Raw genomic sequence first — 15,240 nt, forward strand, 5'->3', positions numbered from 1 at the left:
TTCTCAAGTTTAACAACAATAATAAATTTATTTGTTGAAAAAAATACAGTAATTTATTTATCAAAGAGTAATTTAATAAAGTCAGTAATTTGAAATAACATTGAATACAAAAGCCCTTTTACGGCTGAGGCCGGCCTAATATAAAAGCTGCCACCTTTTCTTGGCTCTTCTTATTAAACCGGCCAAAGCTGCATAACTATCTCCATCTGTACAAGTATAATGCTTCAATTAAATCTATTCTTTATAATTTATATATATACTATTTTATATAAATAATAGATTGACCACCCCATTATGATTTTATATAAATCTGAAAAGGCCCATATAAATATACGAAGCAGAAACCCAGGTCCAGTGGATCTTGTAAATGGGTCGAAATCAATAAATGGGTCACAAACCTAATTAATAAAATAGAGGCCCAATTAATAAATGAATATTATAATATAAATAAATTATTGATATTCATTTGATCTCTATCAAGATTTAACATAATTAAACGTGATTTCATGTTCATATATTATTATACTTTAAACATTAGCTTCCACGAGTTTCATCACCATAACTGCTTAACACGATCAAAGAACACAAGTAAAAATTCGAAAATTTTCTGGGGTGTGGGCCCCATTTTGGAGATTTGTTTTTGAATTTCGTTTTATTGAAAAAAATCGTTTTTTGTTCTCTTGTCTCCTCTCTCGTCCTCCTGCAAAGTGCAAACTTGTCGAGTTCATTCTTATTTCACAGCTCATTCATAAAATACTTGTTTAATTCTCCATTCTCACTTTTTCAGTTCCTGAATTTCAAAGATTTTAAATTCTTCCTTTCTTGAAAATTGGTTATCTCTGCTAATAATATTCTTTGGGAGTAGTTTGAGGTCAAGATTACTTGTTCTGCGGATTTGTTTTAACAGTAAGTTATCATCAAACCATTCCTTTTCTTCTTTCTTTATCTTCTTTGAATTGCTTTCTTGATTTTCTCTGTCTTCGTTGAGTTTACTTGACTTAATCACATGTCATTTGCAATTCTTGATTATGGGGGTTAGTATGATTTAATGAATATTTTGTGGGACTTCAATAAAATCTTCGCTGCTTTGGTGATTCGTTCTTGTTTCCTGCTCTGCATATCAAGTTTATATTTTTAATCTTTTTTTGCTTCGATTACTTATGTTTTCTCAATCTAACTGTTGGAATTTATGTCCTTAGAAGTTAGATTTCAGCAGCACATTTGTTTTGTCACACTTTCTGCATAAACAGATTGAATTTCTGAACTTGTTCAAATTTAATACGCAGGCTGAAAGGGTATCAAATGTAATGCATATGCCATAATTGTGTTGGGCAAAGCCAATTAAGAGCAGGAAAACGAACATAAACTTAGGGGCAATCTGTTCAATGTTGCCATCTTTTTAATCGAAAATGCGATAAATACTGTGTTTATATATCGGATTCGAGGTTACAATGCCATCAATCGTTCCTACGGCTTCATTAAGAAGCAGCGACAGTTCTGTATCGAGTTGCAGTAAGCTCTTTTGCTCTTTATATTTTTCTCTGCTTTAAAATGCTTTTTACTTTTAATGTGTCCTTAATTTGCACTTTTCTTTCTCAGGTGATATCTCGGTTGATGCAAACTTCTGTACCCGGTATAGAAATAATCATTTCTTTTCGATAATGGTTGTAATATTTTCAACTTCATTTCATGCTTACAATGCGTTCTTTTATCCTCCTCTATATCAGGGAATATATGGAAAACATCAGTACAGACAGCACCCTAGAAGATTCCGATTCTTTACTAAAACAGTATCTTAATGACTCAAACTTAGAAGTTAGACAAGTCAATAACAATGTGAGAAGAGTGGATTCATCGGTTACGAGATACGAGGCATCTCTCACAAATAATGAAGTGGACGCTGAATTTTGGCTTCCATCAGAACCAGAAGACCAGGAGGATGATGTCATCATAGATAGTGTTGTAAATTTTAAAGAGGAAAAGCTTAAAAGAGCAATGAACAATATTAGGAATGAGAAATTTACGGGCCTTGTTAGTCAACTGGTTAAGTCCGCGGGTGTTAATTCTTCGGGAAATAGTGATGAGAATTGGGTGGATATAGTGACTTCTTTATCCTGGGAGGCTGCTAATTTTGTGAAGCTCGACACAAATGAGATGAAGGCAATGGATTGTGATGGATATGTGAAGGTTAAATGCATTGCAACTGGTTTGCGTACTCAAAGGTAATCATTCTGTTTCTTGATTTTTTTTTCTCGCAAAGAAAAATATGTCCTCTTAAGCTAGAAAACGAGCCTGTTTAGTGTTCCATAGAATTCATTTTATTTGATGGATGTAATTTAAACTTGGGTCCTATTTCAACTCCGCAGTCGACTTATCAAAGGGCTAGTCTTCAAAAAGCACGCGGCTGACAAACGTATGCCAAAAAAGTACGAGAATCCGACACTGCTGTTGATACATGGTTCCCTAGATCTTTCTTCTGGTGGGTTATCTTCATCCGAATCAATGCAACAGGTAAGTTTAAAAAAAAAATATATCGTTTTTTATCTTGAGAGTGTAAGAGATTGTCTATTTTCTGATCATTTTATCATTAAATTGACAGGAGAAGAATAAATTGAAGTCTACACTTGAGATGATAGAGAAGTACCAACCAAATGTTGTTCTCGTTGAGAAATCAGTTTCTTGTGATATACAAGACTCGATTCTTTCGAAAGGAATGACATTAGTCTTCGATATGAATCTCCACCGATTAGAGAGAGTTGCTCGTTGCATTGGTTTTGCAATAGGTCCGAAACTTTGGCAGTGCGATTCCTTTCGTATTGAAAAATTCGTGGAAGAACATGATGTTTCTCATGTGTGCGGAAAAAAGCCGAGTAAAACTTTGATGTTCCTTGAGGGATGTTCTTCACAGCTTGGATGTACAGTAAGTCTTTCTTCAGACAAACACTTTTTTGTCATAATTTTTTTTGAACTTAAAAAATGCAATTTGCAATGCACAGATTGTGCTGATGGGAGCTAACAGTGATGAGTTGAAAAGGATTAAACGTGTTATCCGACGTGCAGTTGTGATGGCATATCATTTGATGCTGGAGACTTATTTCCTTTTAGATCAGAGTGCAATGTTCTCCACAATTTCTCCTGCTGATGTGGCGCTAACCGTTAAACAGTTGACACTTATTCCTACTGATGAGACAACCCTTTCTTCGGGCTACAAGGACTCCGATACAGAAATGCACACGCCATTCATAATTGATATTCCCATTTCGGATGGCTTCCATCAAAACGAGTCAGAAAACTTAAATTTTCCTATTTTTTCCGACTTTTCTGAGAGTTCCCCAGTACTAGACTCGGAGAGTATTTTAGTTTTGATGTCGAGACGAAATGCTTCAAAAGGCATCGTATGTAAAAAGAGTCGTTTTTCTCACATTAAGTTTTACCGGAGTTTCGATGTTCCTCTTGGAAACTTTTTGCAGGATAATTTGCTCAATCAGGTTTTTCCAAGTCAACTTTTTTACCAGTGTTTTCTCTAAGTTGATGTTTTGAAATATTCCTAGACCTTACGGAGAATTTCCCCACGCAGAAAATCCAGTGCAAGACTTGTAACGAAACACCTGAGGCACACATTTCCTACTATGTACATCATAATAAGCAACTCAAAATCCAAGTCAGAAATATGTCTGCAAGAAAAACTTTGCCTGGGGGAAATGAAGGGAAAATTTGGATGTGGAGCCGTTGTGGTCGGTGTAAATCAAACTGTACAAGAAGGGTATTAATGTCCGGTGATGCATGCAGTTTATCATTTGGCAAGTTTTTGGAACTCAGTTTTTCGAATCACTCTTCGTTCAACAATCCATCAAGCTGTGGGTATGGGAAACTTAGGCACTGCAATTTCCTCTACTTCTTTGGGTATGCCTAATTTTCACCTCTTTTGTGATTCTTACTGATATGTTTGTTCGATAACATATTTGTCATTTTTGGCTAAAATTCAGGTTGGGTCCCATGGTTGCAATGTTTGAGTACTCACCGGTTGAGACTTATTCTGTATCTCTGCCATCTCAGCAGATGGAGTTTCGCGGTTCAGTCGGAGGAGACTTTCTTAAGAAAGATTATAAGAATGTATGTAGCTTATAAATGTTGTTGTTGTTTTATTGTTTTAACTCCACTGAGATCTTTTGTTTTTTTTTAATATCATGATGTTAAGGTGTATTCGAAAGGGATTTCAGTGTTCATTGATATTAAAAAATCTTTGGAGCAAATAGCATCTCGATACGTGGGGGTAACTCTGAACATTCAGGGGTCAAGCAAGAAATTTTCCGATATTTTGCAGATGCTCGAGCAGGAAAAATCTCGATTTGAGGTTAGGTAGTTTCTGATAGATATGACTCAAGATATTTCAAAAAATATTTTCATTGTGTGAAGAAATTTTTAGGCCATTCTCATTTTTGCTCGGTTATGCATGCAAATTAATATTAGGTCAACATTCAAGATGCTGTTAAGAATGAAAGAGAATATAATGCTGCATGTAAACTTCTAAGATTGAACAGAATCCGGTTGGAACTTCTACTCGAATCATGTATATGGGATCGAAGACTCAGCGCACTGCTCTCATCCAATGTTAAGGTAATTGATACTAATTCAATCGGCTCACACGCGCAAGAAAACCTAAATGGAACTCCGGAAGAAGAATGTCGTGAGATTCAAATTGATGGACAAGTTGAAGAATCTACAGGAGATAATTCCTTGTTATCTAACTTCGAAAACGGTGAAAATTTGATGTGGGCCCCATTTTCCGACATTTTACATAAATGCATGGAGGATCTTGAGAGAGGATACTTGCCAAAAATCGAGTCTTTTAGTAGCTACGCTGCAGAATCTACTGCTCAGAAATTGATTACAGATGAGGGTTCGAAGCTGCACATTCCTCTCGGTAGCAATGAATATATCGTGTCTGATTATGAAGATGAATTATGTAGCATAATAGCTTGTGCACTTACACTGTTGAAGGATAATCTTGATGAGGGTTCTGCTCGAAAAGAAAGAGGAACAGGTTTTAAGAGGCTGAAACGTGTATTTTCTTTGATCGATGATGCCAACTTGGAATCGTCGATTTTCCAAGACTCGGATATGTTGGATTCGTTGATTTCGTATAGTGCTGGTAGCCACAGAGAAGTTTCTATGGGTTTGAGAGCATATCAAGGAAAACGTAAATACTCCGTTGTGTGTGTGTTCGCCAGCCAGTTTTTTCGGTTGAGAAATTGGTGCTGCCCTTCTGAATTCGACTATATTGTTTCTTTAAGCCGTTGTAGAAACTGGGATGCGAAAGGTGGAAAAAGTAAATCATTCTTTGCAAAAACACTAGACGATCGTTTTATCATCAAGGAAATTCAAAAGATTGAATTTGATTCGTTTGTCAAGTTTGCTGTTAAGTACTTCGAGTACATGAATCAGTGCCGTGAGCTGGGAAATCAAACCTGTCTTGCTAAAATTCTTGGAATTTACCAGGTTAGTTTTTTTATTTATTATTTATCAACTCTTTTAGAATTTTCACTTTTCTTTACAAATCTTGGCTTGAAGGTTATCATAAGAGCACCAAGAAACGGGAAGGAAACGAGACATGATCTACTTGTGATGGAGAATCTTTCATTTGGTCGGAATATATCTAGACAGTATGATCTTAAAGGAGCTCTGCACGCTCGATTTAGTACAGCTGGCGATAATTCGGGAGATGTTCTTTTGGATCAAAATTTCGTGAACGATATGAATGTCTCGCCTCTTTATGTTAGTAGGAAATCGAAGAGAAATCTGCAAAGGGCTATATACAACGACACTAATTTCCTCAATGTGAGTTTATTCAAATTATTGATAGTATTTTATCCGGTAACTAACATGGCTGATAAATTTTTATTATTTTATTTTCGTTTAGTCGATCAATGTGATGGATTATTCTCTACTCGTGGGAGTGGATACTCAAAGCCGGGAATTGGGATGTGGCATAATAGACTATCTGAGGCAGTATACATGGGATAAGCAGCTCGAGAATTTGGTCAAATCTTCGCTCATTGTTCCTAAAAACCAGCAGCCAACTATTATCTCTCCAATTGAGTACAAAAAGAGATTCAGGAAATTTATGGATACACACTTCTTGAGTGTGCCAGATCATTGGTGTTCGCAGAGATCTTCCAACCTTTGTGGGCTCGCTTTCGAAAATGGTTCGTTACATAAGAAGGCTAAAAAACGATGCAATGAGGATGATGATTCGTCTCGTTCGGTGTCTCAAAAACAAGGAAAAGAAGGTTCTTCAAAATCTCCACACCATGGTAAAGAAAATGGCTTCTTTATGGCTGAGTCCATGATTATATAGAAAGTCATTGTATATAAGTGATCGCCAGAGTATATAATTTCTGGTGTTCTATCGTACATATATATCATTTTTTTGTATGTATACACTGCTGAGTAATTGTAAAAATGGGCTTGGTATTTGAGGCATTTTTTTTTGGTACAGAGTGACTATAAAATGTATAGGGAACAATACAGTTTTCACCCCTCAAGTTTACACCTATTTCATATTTGGTCCCCTATATTTAAAAAAATCAACACTTTTAGCCCTTCCCATCAATTTTCCGTTAGTACTAACGGAACCAAACGTGTTTCCATAACTGCCTTATCTGATGAACTAACGTTAAATTGGCGGAAATGACCAAAAGTGTTAAATTATTGAAACATAAGGGACCAAATGTATTTGTTGTGAACATGGGCGACCAAATATGAAATTGGTGCAAAGTTAAGGGATGAAAACTGTAATATTTCGAAAATGTATATGTTGCTCTGGAAACTGGTATTTTCATCAGAATATTTGGTTCCATTGAAGAGGAAAAAAATTATTGGTGCAAGAATCAAGATTAACATGGAAATTGGCTTTTTATTTAAAATTTTATATGCTCTTATAAGTTATACACATACAGTAAAATCAAGCAATAACAGGGGAATTGAGCTTTTCCATAACAAGATCAACTCCATTTTCGGGCTCGATGACCAAACGCAAAGAAGGAGCATGAACATATTTTGGAGAGAGAGAGAGCGAAAAATCGGACAAGATGAGAGAGAGAAGAATCTTGAGTTCAACCAATGCTAGGTTCATTCCCAAGCATATTCTCGGCCCGATTCCAAACGGCATGTACAAGTGTGGGAGTTTGCATGCACCACTTATACCATTCGAAAACCTTTCTGGCTTAAACTCGTAAGAATCTTGCCCCCATATATCTGGATCTGTATGCAAACTTGTCACCATTATCCAAATGTTAACACCCTCTGGAATGTAAGTATTCCCGAATTTCAAGTCTTTTAATGCCTCTCTCGACACAACAGCCACCGGTGGATAAAGTCTTAGTGATTCATTGATGACCATTGTCAGCTGGTAAGAAAAAGGAACAAGAATCATATGACAGTTAGCTTGATTTCCCGACATATTTATATATATATACCTGTTTCATCTTCTTGATGGAATCGGAATTTGGGATTCGGCCGTTGCAGATTTCAAGAACTTCTGCTCTTACACGATCTTGCCATTCTTGATTTGAAGCTAATAGCATGAGGCACCAAGTGGCTGCAATAGCAGTAGTTTCGTATCCAGCCAAATAAATGTTTTTACAGTTGTCTACGATAAAATCGACGCTCTCAGCTTCTTCAACAACCCTTTGCATCAGATTATTCTCCGATGTGGCTTCGTTTTTCTGATTTACCAGCTTCAATATCAGTGCTTTTATGTCTTTCTTTAATTCCCATGCTCTCCTATTGTTCTGTGTAGGGATATATCTGCATAATCGAGAATTAAAAAGTCATAACTTTACTCATTAATTCGAGTGAAGAAAAGGGTTTACCGCATGCATGGAATCCCTGTAGATAAAACTTTCTTGGATGAAATTTTTTCAAGATCTCTTAGTTTCTGAAAAATATGTTCCCCTTCAGAATAGCTACTTCCGAAACAAGCCCTGGAAATTACATCACCGGAGAATTTCTTCAGGTAATTGTCGATTTTAATATCTGCTGTTACACCACCTTCAGCATCAATCACATCTTTCCATGAGTTTATCAATATGATTGTAGACTGTTGGATCAAACTTATCATTCCCTAGAAAAAAAAAATCAAAAGATGCATTTTTAAAATACGGCGAGAAAAAGGAAATTTTTTGTATGAAATTAATAACATGGTTATTACATATACCTTAACCTTGTCCATGAATAGTTGAGGAGCAAGAATCTTCCTCTGATGAGCCCAGAAATCGCCATTTGAAGTCAAAATGCCGTCACCAAGCAAAGAATGGAACTCTTTTGCTTGATATTTAGGCTTACCCAAATCCAGTGATGTGCATGTAGTTATCTCTCTTACTATATCATATTGATTCACATGTAGTAGTTGTATATTACCAAGGGAGAACATGAATATTTCACCTGTGTAATAGAATAATCATTTGTAAGATACGGAAGGAAAAGTAAAGGAAACTAAAAAAGCAAGCAGATTAATACTAACCATATTGCTTCCTCCATTCGTAAAAACTGGGAAACAGAGCAGGTCCACAATTATGAAAAAACGGTGGTGAGGGGGTGGCAGCCCCCGCCTTAGGGGCTGAGATTCGAGCTCGTCTGATATCGGAGATGTTTCCAAGTAGAAAAGTTGACGGTGGCCCTCCGATGCCCTGCTGTCTCAAGGCGTGGCGGAGTCGGTGCGGCTTTGTGATAAGGGCACAGTATACTCTGAAAACGAGTCCAAGAATTACTACCAAAGCAAAGGATAGAAACACTTGGAAGGAAAATTGAATCTCCATGAAACTATAACGTGACCAGATGTTTTTGAATTTTAGCTGTTCACTTGTTTTACTACGGCTAGATAATCGATACAGTGTCTGCATTTATGCTTTATTTGAAATGTCACACTCTCTGATTAAGCTTAAGTCAGTATCAACAGCGTTTGCCAAACGTTCTTGATTTGATGCATTTGGTCACATGTTAAGTTTTAAATGGAACTTTAAAGGTTATTATTTTACTGATTCACCCACTAAATTTACTTGTAATACATGAAGAATGAGTCTAAAAACGAATTTATCAACTAAAAGTATATTTTGTGTATTTCAGACTTTCAGTAAACATCCTCTCGATGATTTGTCTTAAAAAATGATTACAAAGTTTATACGATGATTTGTTCGAGGAGGTGTTTGGAAGTCAAACAAACCTTAATGGAGTAGTATAACATAAGCTGAACTGAATCGACTATTGGGCACATTTGGGATGTACTGTATTAAACTTGGTATTTGTTAGGAGGACGTTTTGTTTTATGCAAACCATGATCCCGCTGATGATTACGGATAGGGAATTGCTTTTTGCGGTTTGAAAATTGCTATTTGCGGTTTCTAACAAAACCCCCCAAAAAAACACTTTATTTCATTAAAACCCCAAAACTTTCCAAAAAAATCCAAAAACACCCCCCAAAATGCGTAAACGCCCAACTTGGGCGCCCATTCATGCAGTGCACGCCCAAGTTGGGCGTGCAAACTGCATTTGGGCGCCCGAGTTGGGCGTCCAGTGCAAAAAAAATTTTTTTTTTTTTTTTTTTTTAAATGTTCGAACGCCCAAGATGGGATATCCTTGTACGAGTCCACAATCACTACACGAGATGAACCTTGGTTTGGTGAATGGAAGTTGGCCTTAAGTGTAATAGGACTCCCAGTTACTGCGCGCGATCGTATACTGAGGTGCTCCCCGCCAGTTGTTGGAACGACGCGAGCCGGGCCCGGGCCGGGTCTCAATTCAGAAAGATGAAGGGCCCGAAAGTCTAAATAGGGGGTTACAAATTCCCCATCTCATTGGGGGCGGAAAACGAATCGACATCTCGAGGTTTATAACCTACCTTTTCTATTTTAGTTGGGAAAGAACGGCGAAGTCCATCCGAACCGTCCAATGAAGAATAAGAGGAGAGCAAAGCGCCAATTGCGCGCGAAGCGCATGCGGAACGGGCACGGAGAAAAATAAGTGTGGAGGAGAAGCAGCCGAGCTCATTCCCTTCGCTTCCTGGGCCCAAAGCAGTGCAGTCTTTCCTCGCCAAATCAAGGATTTGGGGCTTCTTGCTACGCTACAACAGAAATCCCGGGCGTTCGTACACGCCTTGGGCGCCCATCTTGGGCGTTCGAACATTTTTTTGCGAAAAAAAAGGCCCTACAAATCGATTTGTAGGGCTTTTTAACATGAAATTGGTTCCGTAATTGACCTACCCAATGCATATTGCACATGAAAGAGTTGAAATTACGTAAAAAATTGAAGCCCAACCCTTCTTCAAGCTTGATTTCGAATTTTCGATTTTTTTTTTTGCTATTTGCAGTTTTGGGGGGTTTTTTGATATTTTTAAAAGTTTTGGGGGGTTTGGTGAAAAACCGCGAATAGCAATTTTGTGACCGCAAATAGCATTTCCGTTACGGATACCAGAACACATGAGAGCTATCCCTCTTAGGCTGTTACCTGTTACCTTCAGTTTTAGTGACAGGTTGTTTCAAATATCATTACATCATTTTCTATTCATTTCATCAAAAAAAAAAGAATATAATAACACTACAATTCAGAGATGAAGATTACAGAGAAATTCAGAGAGAAAAAAAAAAATCTTCCATTCATCTTTCTGTGCAAAAGGCTCTAATTTCGTCAGAACCAGAATTCGTACAACAAATAGTAAATGATTAAAGAATGGCTTTGCAAGTTATTACACATCTAGCTTACATTTCTCAGACCCAAAATGTTGACCAAAGAACTATAATTCTCGATCAACATGAAGAATATTTTAAAAAATATATATATTAACTTTGTGACTTTGGGGAAGAGCTTACCGGAAAATCTACATTGATCTTCACTACTTACTTTCATGACAAATTTTAGTGCTCCAATAATGCTCTGGGAGAAACTACTCGAGAGATCATGATCCGAGATTTTCCCCTACTTAAAATGATCTTGATGAATGATTGCCACATATTCTGTATGCAACTCATCATTGTCTTTCTGTTTCCATATCTCGCCATTCGCATGGACAAGCCATGATATTTGAGGAGTAATCGCTGAATAATCTGCAGGGGAGAGCATTTAAAAGCTAGAGTCGTCAGGAATATTTCCTAGGGGCTTCAGCATTGCATGATCTTGAAAGTAATTATTATCGTGTCACACAGGAAAATATTAAAAAAAAAAAAATCTTGAGTAGTGATCACTTGGTACATGCTCAGCTGGTCATGAAATTCACGGCAATTGGTTGTATAGAAAGGTGGAGGGTATTACCTGCAGATGACTGTTTTTCTGGATCTCTAGTACTGTGCAAGACCATTGTACCAGAAAGCACGGTAATAAACCCACAGAGAACTGAAACAATGCTACTAGCACTCTGACCAGACCAATCCTGTAGCAGCAGACGGTTAGAGTTTTAAACCGAAATTGCCACTGTAAAATCACCACAAGACACACCATTCTTAAATACCTTGAACATTATGGCACTCGCCAAAATTGTAAGCGATGTGAACATGGCATAATAGATTGGAGATACTACAGCAGTGTTAAATGTGTCCAAAGCCTGGGAAAAAAAAACCACAAATATTCTTTCTAAACATTAGCATCTTTATATGCACCTGTATGTACTTAACAAATCCTAAAAGAAAGAAAGTAAAGCAACTAAATACTCATAAATGCTAATATCTGCAACATAAGTGTGTTATGAATGAAATGGATACTGAAACTCACGAAGGGGGAGAAGGGAAGCAACCTTGTTTAAGTAGATTAATTGAGTGATTATACATGTAGCTGCAACCATGGCAAATACCCAGGACTTGAAGTAGGCTACCTGGCTAGAGCCCTCTAACGTGAGTTTTATAGCAATACCTATTGCTTTAATGCTCATAACCTGCAATGAAGCAGCACCCTTTTTTATCAAATGAACAGTACTCATTTCCTACATGCCCTTTTGGTGAAAATTTTCCTTTTCCCCAGCTCAGAATGAGGAATTAAAGACAAATAGAAGCCATCTAGCGCTATGGGTTGCAAAAGAGAAAGCAAATTCATAGATATAGAGGAGCATGGTTATATAATTAATACTTACTACCACATATTATTTTTCTGCTCCATGATAAATACTATCTGGGAAGTCATTTAAAAGAAAATTGAGCCAATCCAAACATCTGCGATGCATTGACTAAGGACACGCAGAAGTTATTTCTATTTTATCTCACTTGCTCCTTTCGAGTATCCAAAGATCTCAATGTCAAAATGCCAGAGATGGATCCTAATATTGAGATGTATCTCAATATTATCTGTTTTATGTTAATAACAACTATTTCAGCTCTCAGCTGAGAACCTAAAAGTGATTTGCATAGATGTGAATACATTTATACCAAGTAGTCAAAAGTAGGACCTATACTTACTGTTAAGGATCCAATTATAGAACAAACTCCAATGTAAACCATGATGTTTGTCTGCCCATAGCGTGGTTCACAATACAACACAAGTACCAATACCACAGCTGCTGCTGAAGCTGTATACAAAAGAAAAGCTGAACCAAGAAATTTTAAAGCTATTAAAAACAACTTTGTTTTTACATTTCTATAGTAGAGAATGGAAGAAAATCTATACAACAGCAAGCAAAGTGCATGCTCTCACCTGGCTGTATAGCTAATTCCCAGATTTCTTCCACTGAGCTAATACTATGTTCACCAGGTGCATGAAGCACAATGACTGTAGAACCCACTACACACAGAACACATCCCAATATTCCTAACTTCCGCAATTCCTCTTTCAGTAAGAAATGAGCTAAGACAGCACTGTCAATGAAATAAATACTTCTTTAGTTCTTATCTTTGTATGATATTTGCTACTTAGTTGTAAATAATAAGGTCTGAAAAGTGAATTTTGTTAACGGAAGTTCTTTCTTGTAGGGAGGAAATTGGATTAAGAAAGGTAAGGACATTAAACACACATTTACCTGACAATTATACTTAATGCTCCCAGTGGTGTCACAAGGACAGCAGGTGCATACATATAAGCGATAAAATTGGCGAACTCCCCCATAATCACTGAGAGGATGATATTCAAGTTTGAGTAGTCATAAAAGCAACAAACTAACTTTTTCTCAAAAAAAAAAAAAAAAATGAAGACGACTTACTAGTAAACATTCCAATCCACCAAAGTGGTTCCAGCAAATATCCATATCCTCCTGAACCTTCATTTCATATATTTACAATCGTTAGAATGATGTGAAATAACAGCCAAGACGTCAATATGTGAAAGTGAAACCCACATATAGGTTCTATACAAGCTTTCTCCTTCTCAATAAGCGATTCCCCCAAACGTAAATTGCAAAATAGGCCGTACTTAACAAATTTCATCCGTTATAAATACTTGAGTAGCGAAGTAGTTTCATTATGATGAGTGATTACTGTCAAGCACGCATATAACCTTTGCAAACACTAACTTTAACCGATGCCTACATACACCAAAAACCTGCAAGTACTCTAGAATGATGACCGGCATACCGACTTAAATTATGTGCTCTTTTCGTACCCATATGTGTTTATTTGATTAACAATTTCAATTATTATCATTTGTTACTAAAAACTCAGACCCGTTTACCGTTCCCATAGCTGGCAAGTAAATTTCATGTGCGCACGGCCATTTAAGAGCTACATAATTTATTTATTTTTTCCCTAATCTATCCAGTATTCACACGAGATTACACAGCGAAACTACAAAACAAGCTCTAAATAAGAAAAAAAGAAAAATTGAAATGAAGCTTTACTAGCACGAGAACCAGATGCGCCAGCTCTCTGTAAACCCTTCTTCTTGATGATGAAGCTCGATCCAATAAACGCGCTCGAGCCCACGGCCAATCCGAAACCGATAAAATTAGCTCTATACATGACCCGACACGATCGAAATCTGGCAATGATATTCTTGGTCGAGATGCCCCCGGAATTCAAGTTTCATCTGCTGCAGCACATTATTGACAAACTTACAAAATAAAAGCAATAATTACAACTACAAGCAGCTGCTGGGAAGATTTTGTATGCTAGGGCTTTTGATTTGGGGCGAATTTCATGTATGTATGTGTACTGTATAGTATACGTTGTTTGGTTTTCCTTCATCTGGCAGTCTTAGTGAGAGGTGGGTCAATGTTAGGATAGACGCTATTTATACGCTGGTTCTCGATTGGGGGCCTAGGGATTTGGAATTGGAGGGAATTTCTTACAAACACCATTCATTCCCTGCTTTATTTAGCTAGCTGTAATTTTATTAATAAATAAATAGATTATTTAGATAAATATTCGAATTTTAGATTTAAATAATACTAATAAATATATGTTTCGGGTCTATGTTATTCTCAATAAGTTAAATTCAATTTAATTGGGAAAATCATATATGTATAGCCTATCAATTTTAAGTTGAGATTACTAAGTTTGGCACAATATTCAGAGAAATTAAAATTTGTATGATATTAAATAGAGGCCTACATGATTTTAAGTTGTAATAATTCATAATTATTACTACATTAAAAGAAGACAAAATTCAAATGAAGTACTAAAGTCTTTATTGATAAAGCCCATTATTATATGGTAGCCCATTTCACTAGCAATATGCAGACTGGCCTAAACCCATAATATAAGCCCACTTCGGCTGACAAGGTGGGCCACTCAACTTGAATATTATACCAAAAATAAGTAAATAACTGAGATTTTTATCATTCTATATAAAAAATAAATTGGTATTGAAAATTATTTTTTACAAGAAAAAATATAATTATGGAAAGTTGCATGATATACAATAAGTTAAAGATGCCAATTCTAAAGTATGCTTTTGTCATCCATTTTATATTAATTAGTACCAACTTACTGTTTTTTTCGTATAAATTAATATCATATTAATCCCCTTCGGCCCATAGATTCGTCAGTGTTTTATTTTTTAATAATAATTATTTGTACCTATTATGCGATGCTTGTCCTAAAAAAAATTAGCATATGTTCGATTCGTAAACTAATTGTACAGTCATTTTCTTGAAAATAAAATAAAGTCATTAATTAACACCAACACCGTAAAAGAATTACTACTTCACACAAAGCAAAAGGCGCGCTACTACGTATATGCTGCGCATGATAGAGCTATCCACGAATCACTTCTCAATTAATATAATAAAGGTGAATTGGCTGGACGACCCTTATTTTAGTCTAATATATG

At 36.4% G+C, this 15,240-nt stretch overlaps 3 protein-coding genes across 5 annotated transcripts; 1 reads left to right on the forward strand and 2 right to left on the reverse strand.

Annotated features, from left to right (window-relative positions):
• The first annotated feature begins 475 nt into the window (after window positions 1-475).
• On the forward strand, window positions 476-6,496 carry LOC105973039 (putative 1-phosphatidylinositol-3-phosphate 5-kinase FAB1D). The gene is made up of 13 exons (XM_012998033.2): window positions 476-906; window positions 1,287-1,512; window positions 1,600-1,633; window positions 1,728-2,222; window positions 2,367-2,511; window positions 2,600-2,920; window positions 2,997-3,488; window positions 3,578-3,903; window positions 3,987-4,113; window positions 4,199-4,354; window positions 4,471-5,499; window positions 5,572-5,838; window positions 5,921-6,496. The coding sequence occupies exons 2-13, from the start codon at window positions 1,452-1,454 to the stop codon at window positions 6,356-6,358; spliced, it is 3,891 nt and encodes a 1,296-aa protein (XP_012853487.2). The 5' UTR covers window positions 476-906; window positions 1,287-1,451; the 3' UTR covers window positions 6,359-6,496.
• A 400-nt stretch (window positions 6,497-6,896) lies between these two features.
• LOC105973119 (cytochrome P450 714C2) lies at window positions 6,897-8,911 on the reverse strand. The gene is made up of 5 exons (XM_012998138.2): window positions 8,525-8,911; window positions 8,219-8,445; window positions 7,875-8,125; window positions 7,479-7,809; window positions 6,897-7,408 (listed from the first exon to the last, which is right to left on the reverse strand). Exons 1-5 carry the CDS (start codon window positions 8,901-8,903, stop codon window positions 6,965-6,967), a joined length of 1,632 nt encoding a protein of 543 aa, XP_012853592.2. The 5' UTR covers window positions 8,904-8,911; the 3' UTR covers window positions 6,897-6,964.
• Window positions 8,912-10,624: 1,713 nt separating this feature from the next.
• On the reverse strand, window positions 10,625-14,299 carry LOC105973080 (putative magnesium transporter NIPA6). 3 transcript variants are annotated; one of them, XM_012998085.2, is made up of 9 exons: window positions 13,808-14,299; window positions 13,175-13,231; window positions 12,995-13,085; window positions 12,673-12,833; window positions 12,438-12,565; window positions 11,783-11,920; window positions 11,501-11,593; window positions 11,305-11,422; window positions 10,625-11,099 (listed from the first exon to the last, which is right to left on the reverse strand). In XM_012998085.2, the coding sequence occupies exons 1-9, from the start codon at window positions 13,926-13,928 to the stop codon at window positions 10,972-10,974; spliced, it is 1,035 nt and encodes a 344-aa protein (XP_012853539.2). In that variant the 5' UTR covers window positions 13,929-14,299; the 3' UTR covers window positions 10,625-10,971. The 3 variants fall into 3 exon arrangements, with proteins under 3 accessions (XP_012853539.2, XP_012853540.2, XP_088669417.1); XM_012998086.2 differs by having other exon boundaries at window positions 12,438-12,547; window positions 13,808-14,164; XM_088813291.1 differs by having other exon boundaries at window positions 13,310-14,164.
• Between the last annotated feature and the right edge of the window lie 941 nt (window positions 14,300-15,240).

Source organism: Erythranthe guttata, chromosome 14 (genome assembly GCF_056151865.1).
Source record: "Erythranthe guttata isolate IM_541 chromosome 14, IM_541, whole genome shotgun sequence".
In the NCBI taxonomy this organism is placed as follows: domain Eukaryota; kingdom Viridiplantae; phylum Streptophyta; class Magnoliopsida; order Lamiales; family Phrymaceae; genus Erythranthe; species Erythranthe guttata.